This window comes from Schistocerca cancellata, chromosome 1 (assembly GCF_023864275.1).
Source record: "Schistocerca cancellata isolate TAMUIC-IGC-003103 chromosome 1, iqSchCanc2.1, whole genome shotgun sequence".
In the NCBI taxonomy this organism is placed as follows: domain Eukaryota; kingdom Metazoa; phylum Arthropoda; class Insecta; order Orthoptera; family Acrididae; genus Schistocerca; species Schistocerca cancellata.
This window is the reverse complement of record NC_064626.1, coordinates 654,437,392-654,452,635: the sequence shown is the minus strand read 5'-3', so window position 1 is coordinate 654,452,635 and position 15,244 is coordinate 654,437,392. Positions and strand designations below refer to the sequence as shown.

Below are 15,244 nucleotides of genomic sequence, written 5' to 3'. Positions count from 1 at the left end.
AGACAAGATCTTCTAGCTTGACTATCACCAGATATCACTAAGGAGCCATTCTTCAAGAGTTCTCTGAATGCTTCAATCCACAGGTGAAGAGCAAATTAGACAAATTGACAGTGAAGCAACAGATTAGCACTGGAGACGATCAACCAATAAGGCAGAGAGCATACTGTGTGTCAGCAACGGAACATCAAATAATTCGCGACGATGTAGCTTATTTGATGAAGAATGACATTCAGCCTTCACAGAGCCCACGGTGCTCACCAGGGGTCCTCGTCAGGAAGAAGGATGGCAGTTGGCACTCGTCCTCTTCCACAAATTGACGATACACTAGACTGTCTGGAGGGGGCTATTTTTTTCTCTACCATGGACATGTACTCAGGATACTGACAAATCGAAGTAGATGAGGCTGATCATGAGAAAACTGCATTCATCACCCCTGAGGACCTGTATGAATTTAAGGTAATGCCGTTTGGTTTGTGTAAAGCACCAGCAACTTTTGAGCAGATGATGGATAATCTTCTATGTCACCTGAAGTGGACGATGTGCCTTTGTTATTTAGATGACATTATAGTGTTCTCAGAGACATTTGATGAACATATAAAATGACTGAGGGCCGTTCTTGTGTCTCCAACAAGGCAGACTGAAACTTAATCCAAGAAAGTGTCTCTTTGGTGCAGAAGATATCGGAGTACTTCGACATCTTGTGTCAAACGAAGGTGTGCGGCCAGACCCAGATAAGGTGAGATCTGTAATGGAATTCGCTATTCCTAAAAGTATTAGAGATGTGAGAAGCTTCCTCAGATTATGTTCCTATTACTGTCATTTTATCAAAGACTTTTGTATCAAAGCTAGGCCACTCCAAGAGTTGTTAAAAGCTTATGCTAAATTTATCTGGGGTGATGCTCAACAAGACTCTTTCGATGTGCTGCAAAAAGCTCTGACGACTGACCCTGTACTTGGTCAGTATGATGAGAGAGCACCTACAGAACTACACACACATGCCAGTGGGTATGGGATCATGGTGCAAATTTCGGATGGAAAAGAGAAGGTTATAGCCTATGCTTCTAGAACACTTACAAAAGCCGAGAGAAACTACTCAACTACAGAAAGAGATTGTCTTGCCGTGATCTGGGCCATGTGCAGATTTCGACAGTATCTCTATGGAAGGCCATTCACAGTTGTTGCAGACCATCATTCACTTTGGAGGCTAACAGGTCTTAAGGACCCAACAGGACGACTTGCCAGGTGGGCAATACGTCTTCAAGAGTATGACATTACCATAGTGTACAAAAGTGGCAGAAAACACCAAGATGTCGACTGTCTCTCAAGAAACCCTGTGCAAGACCATCAAGACTTTGATGAAGATAGTGACTGTTTTGCTGCACTCCAGGATCTCTCTTCTGAGCGGGAGGACGATGCCAAGATATCTCAAATTATGCTTGCCTTAAATCGGTCATAGGATGTGAAAGGACAATTTTTTAAGGTAGTTAATGGATTACTTTGCAAGAAAAACTGTGATCTGTTTGGAAAGAGGTGGCTACCAGTGATTCCTAAACACATGCGCTTAGATGTTCTACAGAAATTCCATGAGACACCTGAGGCCAGACATTTAGGATTTATTAAGACCTACGATAGAATCTGCAAGAGACTTTTCTGGCCAGGTTTGTTTAGGAGTGTCCCTCACTATGTGTCGCACTGTAGAGTATGCCAGAGAAGAAAGGCAGTTCCTCAGAAACCATCTGGCCAACTCATACCAATTTCTCCAGCCGAAACTCCTTTCCAGCATGTTGGGATTGACCTCCTTGGATGATTTCCAGCGTCTGCTTCTGGCAATAGATGTACTATTGTTTGCACTGATTATCTGACACGCTATGCCATTACAAAAGCCGTGAAAACAGCTGAAACATCCAAGGTAGCCAAACTCATTGTGGAAGACATTGTATTAAAACACGGTGCCCCAAGGTCGTTAATTACAGATCGCGGGAAAGTTTTTCAATCAATTCTTGTGACAGAGATAAACTGTCGGTGCACCATTACTCATCACATGACGACTGCCTACCATCCACAAACCAATAGGCTTACTGAACGCCTTAATAAGACTTTGGCCGACATGCTGTCAATGTTCTTCAATGTTGAGCAGAGCAATTGGGAGGAGGCCTAACCTTTCGTGACATTTGCCTACAACACCTCCAAACAAGACACCACAGGATTATGCCATTTTTCCTGGTGCATGAGTGTGAGGTAACTTCGACGATGGACACTGTGTTTATGTTACACCTTCATGACGTGGATGACGACTACATCGGCCAGGTGTTAACCAGAGCTGAGGAAGCTCGGCAGTTAGCTTGACTCCGCATGCTGCAGGCTGAAGAAAACGATCGCCGAAGGTATGACGCGAGCCACCGCCCTGTTGTCTACCAGCCTAGTGACCTCTTCTGGATCTTCACTCCTATTCAGAAGGTTGGTGTCTCTGAGGAGCTCCTCAGGTGCTACTTTGAACCGTATAAGGTTTTAAGACAGTTGTCTGATGTTACTTATGAAGTTGAAGATTTCGACCCCGGCACAAGATGATGAAAGATCAGAGATGCGGTCCACATCATTCGAATGAAGCCCTCCAAGGATCCTGCCATCCAGGGTAAATTCGAAGCTCCAGCGATAGGCAACAAGTGAAAAGGTGACGAAGAGTGTAGCGGCCAAAGAAGTTCTAAGAAGATCACTGCCAGGGCGAGCATCAGTCATTGGGAGTCGGAGTATGCAGGACTGATGACTTGTTCCCAGACTATGAGGTGGTAAGACGGAGACACTCTTCTCTTAAGGAGGGAGCAATGTTGCAGAAGAAGCTGAGTAGCACTGTGGTGTAGTGGTTATGATACTAAACTGTTGGATAGAGGGTACAATTTTAATTTCTATATTCGGTTCGAGTACATTCTAGAAGTATCCACAAATGAGAAGAATCTTTGTACTGGAATGTTCTGTAGCTGTGTATATACTGTATGTGTTCTGGCCGGAGGTAGTTCGCTCCGCGCTCTTGTATGTGCAAGTGCTGAATAAACCTATGTTAAGTGAAGTTAGTGTTCGTCATTCTTCTAATTACACCTTCTTCCATGTGACAATAGAAATATATGAATGTGGAAAGGGGGAGGATAGAATTGGTAGGGCCTATTCCTCTCAGAAAAGAAAGAAAATGAAAATTAATTGCTTGCTACAATCAAAGAAAGAAGATCGAGTCCCAAAGAAAGAATCCCACACCACCCCCCCATCCCAGGATCCCTTCTTGATGGGTTCTTCATCGATTGCTGTATAGGAAAAGTATGAAACTCCTACTATGCAGAACATATACAATACATCTTGTACTGTAGCCGTAATGGTTTTTGTTTGTACTTTTTGTATTTATTTATTTTCCACATGAGAGAACTGTAATAAGTCTCTCTGTAACAAGACGGGTCATTCTATGACTAAAATTAATATAGGACAGTGAAAGATAAATTCAAGTTAAAAATCACAGGATAGTAAGAGTAGAAGAAACTGCTCTGGGGAAAATGGAAGTATGAAAATGTAAAGCAGCTAACTTGGAAGCTGGCAGTCATCACTCTGCCAAATATGCAGAGATGGCAGATTGTCCTAAGGGTTTAAGTTTCTTTAACATATCAATGTTATCTAAGCCCTTCTCTTGAGTAGTGTTTGGGTCTACTAAGTATACTGCTTTTAGATGAGGAAGGCCAAGTATCTTTAAAGATCCCCTATATTTTCGAAAAGAATTACTTGTTTCTCTCTTTAAGTTAGAACTAGGATGGAAGTCCTTGGCTAATACTAAGTCATCAACCTAGAATGCTAATGTAATTGCTTTTTTGTTATATTTCCTTAATCTACTTTCGAATTGTTTTTGCAAATTATCCTTCACTGTATTTTGTAGTTCTTCAGATTTAGTGGGCACAGAAGGCAGCACTTAAACAACATCGACAGTACAAGTTTGTTTGCATGGCCACCCTCCACAGGAAGCACAGAAATACTTGTTTTGTAAATAAAGCCACCTTTTCTTGCTGCAACTTATTTTATATTTCCCTAACAAGGAGAAACATGGTGAACAGTGTGAGAAAGTTTGGAATACAAAATTGTGCTTATGTTTTGAAAATAAAATGGTAGTGCAACCTCCAGACCAGATCAGAGGAAATGCAGATCACAGCAATCTATCCCACTGAAGATGCCTTCGAGCAAGAAAAGACGAAATGCATCAGGGAAGAGTTGCACCAAGAAAAGTCGGTTTTATTTACAAAACAAGTGTAACTTTAACAGTGGTTCACCATTAACAGTTTTATTGGTTATTTTTACTGGTGATGAATCTGTAAACATACGGAGTAGTTCATTCAAGGTGGTATGGAATTCAAGGATTAACTAAGCCAGTGCCTGTTAGATCAATATGTTCTACACAAACATTCAATATTCTTCATAATCCAGCCACAAGGATTGGATTGTGGATGACATTTCGAAATAGCTACAGATATCATAATTTTTTGCTAAAAATTCTTTGAAGTTATTACTTGTGAACTGTGGGAGTCTGCAAGGCTTACCTATGTCTTTAAAACAGTCTCTTAAACATTTTATTACTGTATCTACATTAGCTTGTTTAAAAGAATAAAATTTTGTGTACTTTGACCAACATTTTATCAGTACTAAGATAGTGGTTACCCCTCCTCTGTTTGAAGGCAGCTGTAAAAAAAATTGGTTGCAGTTAAATCATGTAATCATTTGGGTTGTTGTGGTCTTTAGTACAGAGAGTGGTTTGATGCAGCTCTCCATGCTACTCTATCCTGTGCAAGCTTCTTCATATCCCAGTACCTACTGCAACCTACAACCTTCTGAATCTGTTTAGTGTATTCATCTCTTGGTCTCCCTCTACGGTTTTTACCCTCAACGCTGCCCTCCCATACTAAATTGGTGATCCCTTGATGCCTCAGAATATGTCCTACAAAGTGATCCTTTCTCCTAGTCAAGTTGTGCCACAAATTTCTCTTCTCCCCAATCCTATTCAATGCCTCCTCATTAGTTATGTGATCTGCCTATCTAATCTTCAGCATTCTTCTGTAGCACCACATTTCAAAAGCTTCTGTTCTCTTCTTGTCTAAATTATTTATCTTCAATGTTTCACATCCATAAAAATACTTTCCGAAAAGAGTTCCTGACTCTACATTTTATATCCTCTCTACTTCGACCATTATCATCAAAAAATTAAAACTGGTATCTGGGTACAAGGCAATCAAGCTGCCTTCCAACATGCTATGACTACAAATTATACATTCAAAACATGTGTTTTTGAGAGTTCATCATTTGTACACTCTCAGAAAAGAAGCAAAAATCAGTGAACATGTTGAATTAAACCAAAAACATCACAGCAGCTAAGTAGTTAAACCATAAGCATAATTTGCATACATCTGCTTAATGACATTCTTTGTCACCTTTGCTGTTATTGTTTAATGCTTTTCTTATGAGCTGCACTTCCTATGCTCACAACTGTTAAAATGTTATTTTAGGCTTAATGAGAGAAACAGAGATGTGAAAAAATGAGTTTACTTTCCCAATTGATGTTACAAACTTATTAGAAGTTGGCTCAGTGAATTTCTGTTCACTGTGTAAAATGAAAATTTGAAAGACAATTCAGGTGCTTCAGTTTCGCTTCATGTCCTCTGTCACTGCTACCAATCTCTACAATCTACAGTGTGCAAAGTATATACATGAGTAATGTATGTAGTTGTTGTAACTGTATCATGTCAGAATTGAACACTAAAGCCTCTAAAATGTGTTATCTAAAAACCTTTGTCCTATTTCTGTGTGACATCTCTGTCATAGCACATAATCTGCATGAAAAGTGTATTTTTAGCACTTCACAAAATGATTTCACCCCTACCTGCACCCCCATTGCTGAAGCGCCATTCCCACTCTCCCCAACTGAGCAAGGTGGCGCAGTGGTTAGCACATTGGACTCGCATTCGGGAGGACGACCGTTCAATCCCGCGTCCGGTCATCCTGATTTAGGATTTCCGTGATTTCCCTAAATCGCTCCAGGCAAATGCTGGAATGATTCCTTTGAAAGGGCACGGCCGACTTCCTTCCCCATCCTTCCCTAATCCGATGAGACCGATGACCTCGCTGTTTGGTCTCTTCCCCCAAACAACCAACCAACCCACTCACCCCACACATCCAATAGGTGAGCTCATTTTACATGTATGAGTGTGGTGTGATGGCTGTGCTGGCTGTTGGGTAACTTAACAAATCACCAGCCAATAAGAGCTCGCTAGCTGGAAATGGACAATGTTTTCTCGATTACGACCGAGCATATTCTTTGAGACTCAGTGTTTGAATTTAAAAGGTTGATGGTTGATATTGTTGCTGAATATTGTATGAGCTTCATTCAAATGAAACCTGGTCATTGTATCTACCTTTGCCTTAGATGTAAGGTGGCACCAAGTAACTGTGGGTACGGTTGCGCCATCTATTGGTAGAGACTGATGTGTGCGCACCGTTTGATGTTGCATAGCGCCAGTGTGGTTTCATGCTGAAGAGAAGCTGTTCACACAAGTTATCGTCCACTACCTAGCATGCAGGTGAGTAAGCAAACATATGAGGAGTGATTCGATTTTTGGCGGCAGAGGGAGTTGGAGGCCATGAAATGAATCGATTTGTGAAGGCTGTGTACAGTGAGTACAGTCTGAGTTATTCAAGCATTGTGTAATGGCACAAACGATTCCTTGAGGGGCACGAGTCACTGGAAGACGATGCTCATCCTGGACAGGCTCATCATGTCATCACACCAGAAATGGTTGCGGAAGTGAATGCTTTGGTCTTGGACAACCGCAAAATCATTATGGATGAGATCCATTGGTTACTGGGTATTAGCTTAATCACCAGCCACATCATAATGCATCAACACTTGAACTTTTGAAAACTCTTTGCGCGGTGGGTTCCCCACCAACTGACTGCCGAACAGCACAATACTCGTATGGTGCTGTCTTTGAGTCATCTGCAACATTATCATAAGGAGAAATACGGCTTTCTGTCGTTTATTGTCATGGGTGACCAAAAATTGTCACCATTTTGAATTGTAAAGCAAGTGTCAGTGCAAGCAGTGGAAACAAGTGACTTCACCACCTGCAAAGAAATCAAAGGCCATGCACACCAGTTCTGGTAAGGTGGTGATGTCCTCCTTTTCTGACCACAAGGGCCCACTGCTTGTCAAGTTTCTGGAATGGGGAACCACCATCAATGCCTAGCATTACCAAGCCACTTTACAGAACCTTAGATGAGCCATCAAGTTGAAATGCCATGGCATGTTGTCCAATGGCATTATCCTCCTGCATGATAATGCCCATCCACACATGGCCTATGCAGTGAAGACAACATTGCAGCAGTTTCGGTGGGAAACACTGGAATATCCACCGTACAGTCATGATCTTTCACCGTGTGACTGTCATGTGTTTGGACCTTTAAAACAAGCTATTTGTGAACATCAATTTGCAATGGACGACAAAGTGTGTAACTGTGTCCAGGCCTGGATCTGACAGCAGCTACTAGCTTCTTCAACGATGGAATCGACTGCTGGTGTCACAGTGGGATAAATGTGCCAACAGTTTTGGTGACTATTTTTGAGTATGTGTATTGTGTATAACTACATTTTTGAGTTAATAAAATCATTACCGTTAGTTTATGCTAGTGACTGGGTTTCATTTGAATGCCCCTTATACATTTGAAAAACATGCACAAAGAAGAGACTGAGTTAAAAGTGGCATTAGAAAAGGTGGTGGCTGGGCCACTTCGTCACGTATTGGCTTGGTCCAGAACAATTCACGTCAACTGTCTTGTTTTTCCATTACCACTGCAACCTAGCAGTAGTTCTATCATAATTGTGCAATGAAGGTAAATGTTAAAAGTTGGCTACATTGGTTGTGGATTACATCAGCATTTCCTGTCTCACATCTTTCCTCTCCTCAACGGCCTAAAATATTTTCTTAGTTCCCCCGCTACACATGGTACAAACCATCTGTCTTTCAAGCCACTTATTAAGTGTTCAGTCACATCAAATATCAATAGGAAGAAAATGGGATGAAGTCAAGTGAGAACTTAGAATCTTGGTAAACCTTACTAGGAATAAATGTAAAACCGGGGAATTCTTAGCACTGATCTTATGGGTTTTACACAGGGGCTACGAATTTATTGTGTAGAATTGCAAAAAACGTAAAATCGGAAAATATAAAATAGAAGTTCCACTGTAGTTCATATTATAGGTGACTGTTTTCATTTTTAGCCTTTCCACACTTCACAGTATGTTAGTAGCTATGTTATTTACCTACACAAGTTTTTAAAGTAATAAAATTTATTAATGTGCCTAATACACTTATGAGAACCAAAATGTCTCTATCCCTTATGGATAAACCATATTATATCTTCTTCCACATTTTGAGGTATGTACAAAGGACGGTTGAAAAGTTCCTACTTCAAGATAGTTACCATAATATCTTGCACAAACACCACCATCAACTTTTATGGTGACACTTTGTGGGTATGCAAGTCAAATTTTGCGGCTCCAGCTTTGTTTGTTTTGTCGCTAGGATGCGTTGTATATTGTAGTGTAAGCAAAATGATGAATATCGAGAAAATTAAGATCAGTGCTGTGATTGAATATTTCCATTTGAATGGAATGATGCCCAAAGAAATTGTGGATACATGTGGAATACACTTAAGGACAGTGCTCCATCTTGTGCAACAGTGAAAAACTGGGTGTCTGACTTCAAATGTGGAAGAACGAGTGTGGAAGATGCACCAAGGAGCAGAAGGCCTGGCACCATTGCCACTGATAAAACAGTGACTGCAATTTATGACACAATTTTCTGTGATCATCAAACAATGTTGCAGCACATTGAAATGATATATGGAATCTCCCATGGACATGCTCATGACATTGCTGTGGATATTTCAGGAATGTGGAAAGTTTCATCTTAGTGGATCCCGAAAGACTTGTATGCAGATCAGAGATGGGAACATGTGCAGTGTTGTGAAGAAATTGTCTGCCAATTTGAAGTGAGTGAAGATGGCTTTCTTGCAAGGTATGTGAAAATGGATGAAGCGTTGGTTCACCACTTTGATCCTGAGACAAAAAAACAGTCACAACAGTGGAAACATACTTCATCCCCTACCCAAATAAATTCCAGGTGCAAAAATCAGCAGGTAAGGTGATGGCATCAGTCTTCTGGGATGCAGAATGGGTAATTATGGTAGATTACTTGCAAAAGGGCATAACTATCAATGCATTGTTTTATTGCACCCCCCTGCGCCATTTGAGAGAAGAGAGAGAGAAAGAAGGAGCAGAAATTTGCATCAGGACAACGCACTGGCACACAGAACCCTTGCAACACTGGAAACTCTGCATGACTGTAGGTTCGAATTGTTACGTCGTCCAGCATATTCTTCAGATTTGGCTCCATCAGACTTTTTTTCTTTTCCCAAACCTAAAAAAAAAAAAAAAAAAAAAAAAAAAAAAAAAAAAAAAAAAAAAAAAAAAACTCAAAAGAGGACAATTTGACAGCGATGATGCAGTGATTGATGCTGCGAACGCTTGGTTGGACTCGAAATCGAAGACGTTTTATTTGAATGCTTTGCAGAAGTTATCTGAGTATGCCCACAAGTGTATTAGTGTACACAGGTATTATATTGAAAAATAAATTGGTATTATGAAATTTCTATCATTGTTTATTTGTATGGCTAGAAACTTTTCGACCCCTCTCGTATAATTTCCCAGTAGTTTAGTCTCCAGAACAAAATATGATCAATAATTATCCATAATTCCTCTTCAGATGGTGACAATCTTGCCTGTGTGCATTGCTGAAATTTAATGCTAAATATTCACCAGTCTTTATTCATTGTTTATTTTTAAGGGTAAGGCCCGTGTTGGTGTAACTTACAGTTAAAAAGCTAATCACAACAATGACACCAGGTCCCTTGGTACGTTTCATTTAATTTATACTCAAAGATAATCTTAATAAAGCATTGGGAACTTTGTTCTGAGAACCCTTCATGTGATATATTTTATCTGGAATTCTTGTAGGATCATAAACATGAAAACTGGTTGTGAATGGCAGAGTGGTAGATTACAAAAAATTATAAAACCATGTAAACTGAAAGTCACTTTCAACGTAGATGAAAATGGTCTCTTTTTTTAATATGCTTCTAAATAAAACACTTGCATTTATAGGAGGAAATTTCCATTAAGGGAACACAGACTAATACAGTCATGCTAGGTACAAATGCTCATGGCTAAAAAGTACATTGGTTTTAAAATGTAAAAACATTACTCATGGACCATAGTGCCAATAGCAAGGTGTGGATGACATGGTAAGTATTCAAGAAGCAGTTGATTCAAAAATGGGTATCTGTAATATGTAAATTCTCCTGTTTATGGATTGTTGCGATGCTCATCCAAAACATATAAATTGTGCAGTTAAAGTTTCTGTCACCAAACTGCACTGCATATTGCTGCAGCCCTTGGATACTGATTTTATCCATACCTTCAAAATGTATTACAAGAAAGCCATAGTGCAGAAGGCATCAAGTTTGATGGAAGCTAGAAAACATCTGGCCTCCTATAAAATATCAATTTTAGATACTTTGCACTGTATTGCCAAGGCATGGACAGAGGTTAAAGAGTCTATGATCTCCAACTGCTTCTGAAAAGCTGGATTCTTACAGGCAGGTGAAGGAAATGGATTTGACTTACCAAGACTGAGTAATAATGATGACACTGGAACTCTCCATTGTTCATTATGGGAAAAGCTGCCGCTGGAGCATCCAGTGTGAGATTTCCTACATACTGACAATAATGTTGACACTGTTGAAAATATATGTGATGAAGATAGAGATAATTTAGGAGCAAGAGACAACCCCCTACTTTGCTAGCTTTTGACGATTGCCACTCCAACGCTCCACCCTTTCAAAAGGGTTATATCATTGTCTAAGAACAAATTGCAAGACCTCTGGAGTCACCCAGCCAGCACACTCACTCCAATCCTGTCACAGGCTTATCTAATCCCATCAGAGCACCTATGAAAGTAGGCATGTCATGTACCAGATCTGCTGCAATTTCTGTAAAGTGTTTTATGTAGGCATGACCACCAAACAATTGTACACCAGAATGATTGGCCACTGCAAACTGTGGCCAAGACCAGAGTTGACCACCCAGTGGCGGAATATGCTGCTAAACACAATATGCTTGAGTTCAGTGGCTGCTTCACAAACTATGCCATCTGCAGACTAAACCTCCCCCCAACATCAGCTTTTACGAACTATGTGAGTGGGAGTTGTAACACATCAACACATTCTTCACTCCCACAATCATCCTGACCTCATCTCCACTAACCCACGACACCCACACCCACTATCCAACAGTCTCCCCATCCTCTGTCCTGCACCCTCCTTCAGTTCACTCTGCCACATCAGTGTCATTATGCCGCACACGAAAACGTCGTCTCCCATGCCTGTGAGTCATCCCCCTATCCTGTACAACTGATGCCTCTCCCTCCTGTGTCCTTATCCTACACACCTGCTGCCTCCCTCTGAGCCTTCAGCCATCTCTTGTCAACCCTCCCTCCTGCATCTTTTCTCCCTCTATTCACTCCATCTGACACAACCTCTCGCAACAGTCTACCTGATGAACTGTAGTAATTGTGCATTGTGCCTTTTGATAACTCAATGCTTCTTTCATCTGGTAACTTGCCTCCTTTACTTCTAAACCATTTGCATTGTTTTAAGTATAACTGGCTTCCATATACAGTAAAATGATAAGAGAGAGAGATGATGATAGTGGGATTCTCTCTGTTGCCTACGTAAATGCAGCAGTGAAGACAGTAAAAAGTACAATTGTGCTGTAGATATAGATGTCTAAGCTCTCCATTGTGTTTATGAACTGGAAAACCATATTGAAAAATCACAAAAACTGAAAACAAAAAACAATAAACAATTTTTGATTTTTTTGTAAAAGGTATGAATGGCTGTACCAGTTGTTAATGACTTATTGATGTTTTATAAAATAAGTGCTTAAAAGGCTAAAGTGTGGTATGTACAACTGCCTCCCCCTACCTCCTGCCCCAAAATCTTGATTATGGTGTCAGATTGATCTGTAGCAAAGCCAGAGGTCAAAGTTAATTCTTAGTTTGTAAAGTGTCAGTTTGGTTGCTATTTGGTGAAGCCACCGACTATGAATGTGAAATAAAGTCTAGGTGACAGACTGATCTGTAGCACAGCCCAGTCTCTTATGTTAGTGTATGATATTTAATGCACTTTGCAATACTTCATGCACTTGTCATTGTAAAATCTAAAATGATTACACAAGTTCTTGGCACTGTGTTAATTTATGGTTGTCCCTTTTTCCAACAATGTAGCATGATGAAGTGCACTACAAATGATGCATTTTGAAGAACTCTTTTACGTGGTGTAACACTTAAACTGCGTTTGTGTAGTACACGAGTATGAAGACAAAACTGCCAAATATGCCAAATTAGCATCACAAACACTTAAATCAACATGGCCGGTGCTCAATTGGCTACTGTCTGCCTCTCTCCAAAATGCATAATTTTTGTTAATCACCCTCTTTACTGTGGTCCTTTTCCAATTGGTAAACTTTGGCTCACTCCAGGCTACCGTGGAGTGTTTAGGCTTGTTGCCAGCTGTAGCAGTGAAGTAGTCAGTGTAAAAATAGTGTTGATTTGTGTGTGTTGTGCGTAGTGATTATTACTGTTATTTGGAAAAATATGAGAAGAGGCTATACCTGGTTGTTCTAGCAGCTCAACACCAATTTTCTTGTCACTTCTAGGCTGCATTAACACATTAAATGCTTATATGTGACTGTAGGCTTTCCCAGCATAAACTATTGATGAAGGTTTCTCGGGTCTCCAGCCGGGTGATAGTGTTGATATCTCGCGACACTTCGGGAAGTGTCATACTACCCATCTTCTGGCGAAGTGTCGAGTGGACCAGCGGCGTGCGCGCAGTGGTGGGGATGGCGATCGCCCCCAGCAGCCACGTTCTGTTCTCGGTGTAAGCCTTCTGTCAGCGGAGGACGTTGACGGGCGCGCTCCCGACGGATTGCCGCTATCGCAGGGTTCCATGCTGCGCTGAGTTGGTATCCCTCATCTCTGTTGACCAGATTGTCGTGAACCCTTATTTATATGGATTCTTTGATAACGCTTTCCCAGAAGCCCTATGCTCGGCACAGTACCTTCGTGTTTTCGAAGTTAAAGGTGTGTTCTTCATTTATGCTGTGTTCTGCTATGGCTGATTTTTCTGTGTGACCCAGTCGCACACATCTGATATGTTCTTCGCAGCGTTAACATTAAGTGCTTGTTTCTTTTATAATCTATAAATCTGTAATCGGCTTTGCAATAAGGGGGCAGTGACTGTCCCACCAGTGAGTGTGCTTTGATCCGATTGCTTTTGCCCAGCATCTTCAGCAAATGACATTTTATAGTGTGTGATTAGTAACATGAGTTGTTGTGGTAAAATATCAGGAAATGCCATGCTAGTGGCTAAATGTAGTACCAAATTAGGAACACGTTTAAATAATAAACAAGTCTGATATGGGTACTTTGATGCATAAAATATGAAAACGTGGGGAGGAGGAGTTCTACATGAAATTGTTGCTGCTTAAATAGCAATTTCCCACCTTTCATGTTTCCCCACATTTTACACTGTTTTTGAAGTCCCTTGAAAAGTATAAAAGTGGTATTTAACAGTACTCCTTTCACAGTATTCCTGTTTCAATCGTAACATTTGTTTTTTGTCTTTATTTATTTCTGACTCCTTTTTTGTCTGGTACCATTTCTCCACCCCTTTCCCCTTTCCAATCCCCTTCCCCTCTCCCCCTAATCTATCTTTATAAATATTAATCATGTCTTCATCAACATTCTTTGCAAAATTTCAGCGCATACAAGATTTTGAATGTCTTCATCGTCACCCCACTACAGGAGTATTATTATCATAGTTCATGTAGACCACTTAGTCTTATGATTTCAAAGTCTTTGTTTGAGGTGCACACATTCATCCACATGCAAGCGCAGGTGCCATCTCTCCTCCTTCCAAGCACACATGCTTTTCCAAGAGTATATTCAGCAGTAAGAGTGTGACAGCATTTTTTTAAAATTATAACAACATTTAGACACTTTATCTCCCTCTGGGGTACAGTTTTTTCCCCTTCCTCCCATTGTCACATATCATCATGTCCCCTCTCCACCTGTTATGGTTTGTGTTTTTCCAGGTAGCTCAGAGGTGCTGTTCTTTTGATATTTCTTCTAATGTTGTCAGTTAGCTCAAACTGGTGTTACTATTAGCAGAGCAAAGGTGCCATTGTTTGAGACAACAGCAGTAATGATGCTTGGTATTGGTTTATTATGATGTTCAAGAATTTCTGTACATATGCAAAAAATATCTATGCAGTGCTTTGGGTAAGGGCACCTAATCATATTTATCTTAAATGCACAGAATATGACAGTTGCTGATGTTCACCATCACATTTGTTTGTTTCCTGGTGGGAAAAACATGGATTTGGCAGTTGAACAAAGAACACAACTACTACAGGATGAGAAACACAAAGGGCATTTGTATTTGGTGAAATATAGGCACCCTGTGGAAAAGAAGATGAAAGAGAAACTCTGTTTCTGCATTTCCACAAATTTCCCCACACATTCTATCATGAAACTGTATACTCATTGGATTTCATATTTACCACAAGAAGTCCACAAAAGCCTCAAATAAGAGGGAGGGGCTTTCATAAATATCACAGTTTTTTGTAAGACACTACAAGGAAGATGATGAATTTTTCAGTTCCACTGAATATTTTTTAGCCATGTCTTCCAGCCAAAGAAATTTGCCCCTCTTCCCAGTTCCACATTATTGCTTATGGAAAGGCTGTTATATTAACTACCTACTAGTTATCTTATATGATTGTTCATTTTTGTATACATGTTTAGTGAGAGAGAAATTTGGAAGTTGTGGTTTCTGTTTGCAGGAGGTGTTAAGCTGGGCTTAGGAGACTTCATTTTCTACAGTGTTCTTGTTGGGAAAGCTTCATCATATGGAGACTGGAATACAACACTTGCTTGTTTTGTCGCAATTCTCATTGTAAGTATTTAGCGTTGGACAAGTATGAATATTACAGAATGTAAATAAAGATTGTTTGTACTCAAATAAGTGCTTTCACCAGATTGTAAGT

At 40.3% G+C, this 15,244-nt stretch overlaps 1 protein-coding gene across 1 annotated transcript in view; it reads left to right on the top strand.

The window, feature by feature from the left end:
• Positions 1-15,244, top strand: part of LOC126183601 (presenilin homolog) — a 113,771-nt gene that overhangs the window by 77,708 nt on the left and 20,819 nt on the right. The window contains exon 9 of the mRNA XM_049925711.1: positions 15,041-15,153. Within this exon, the coding sequence (XP_049781668.1) occupies positions 15,041-15,153 (113 nt within the window). The remainder of the gene's footprint in view (positions 1-15,040; positions 15,154-15,244) is intronic.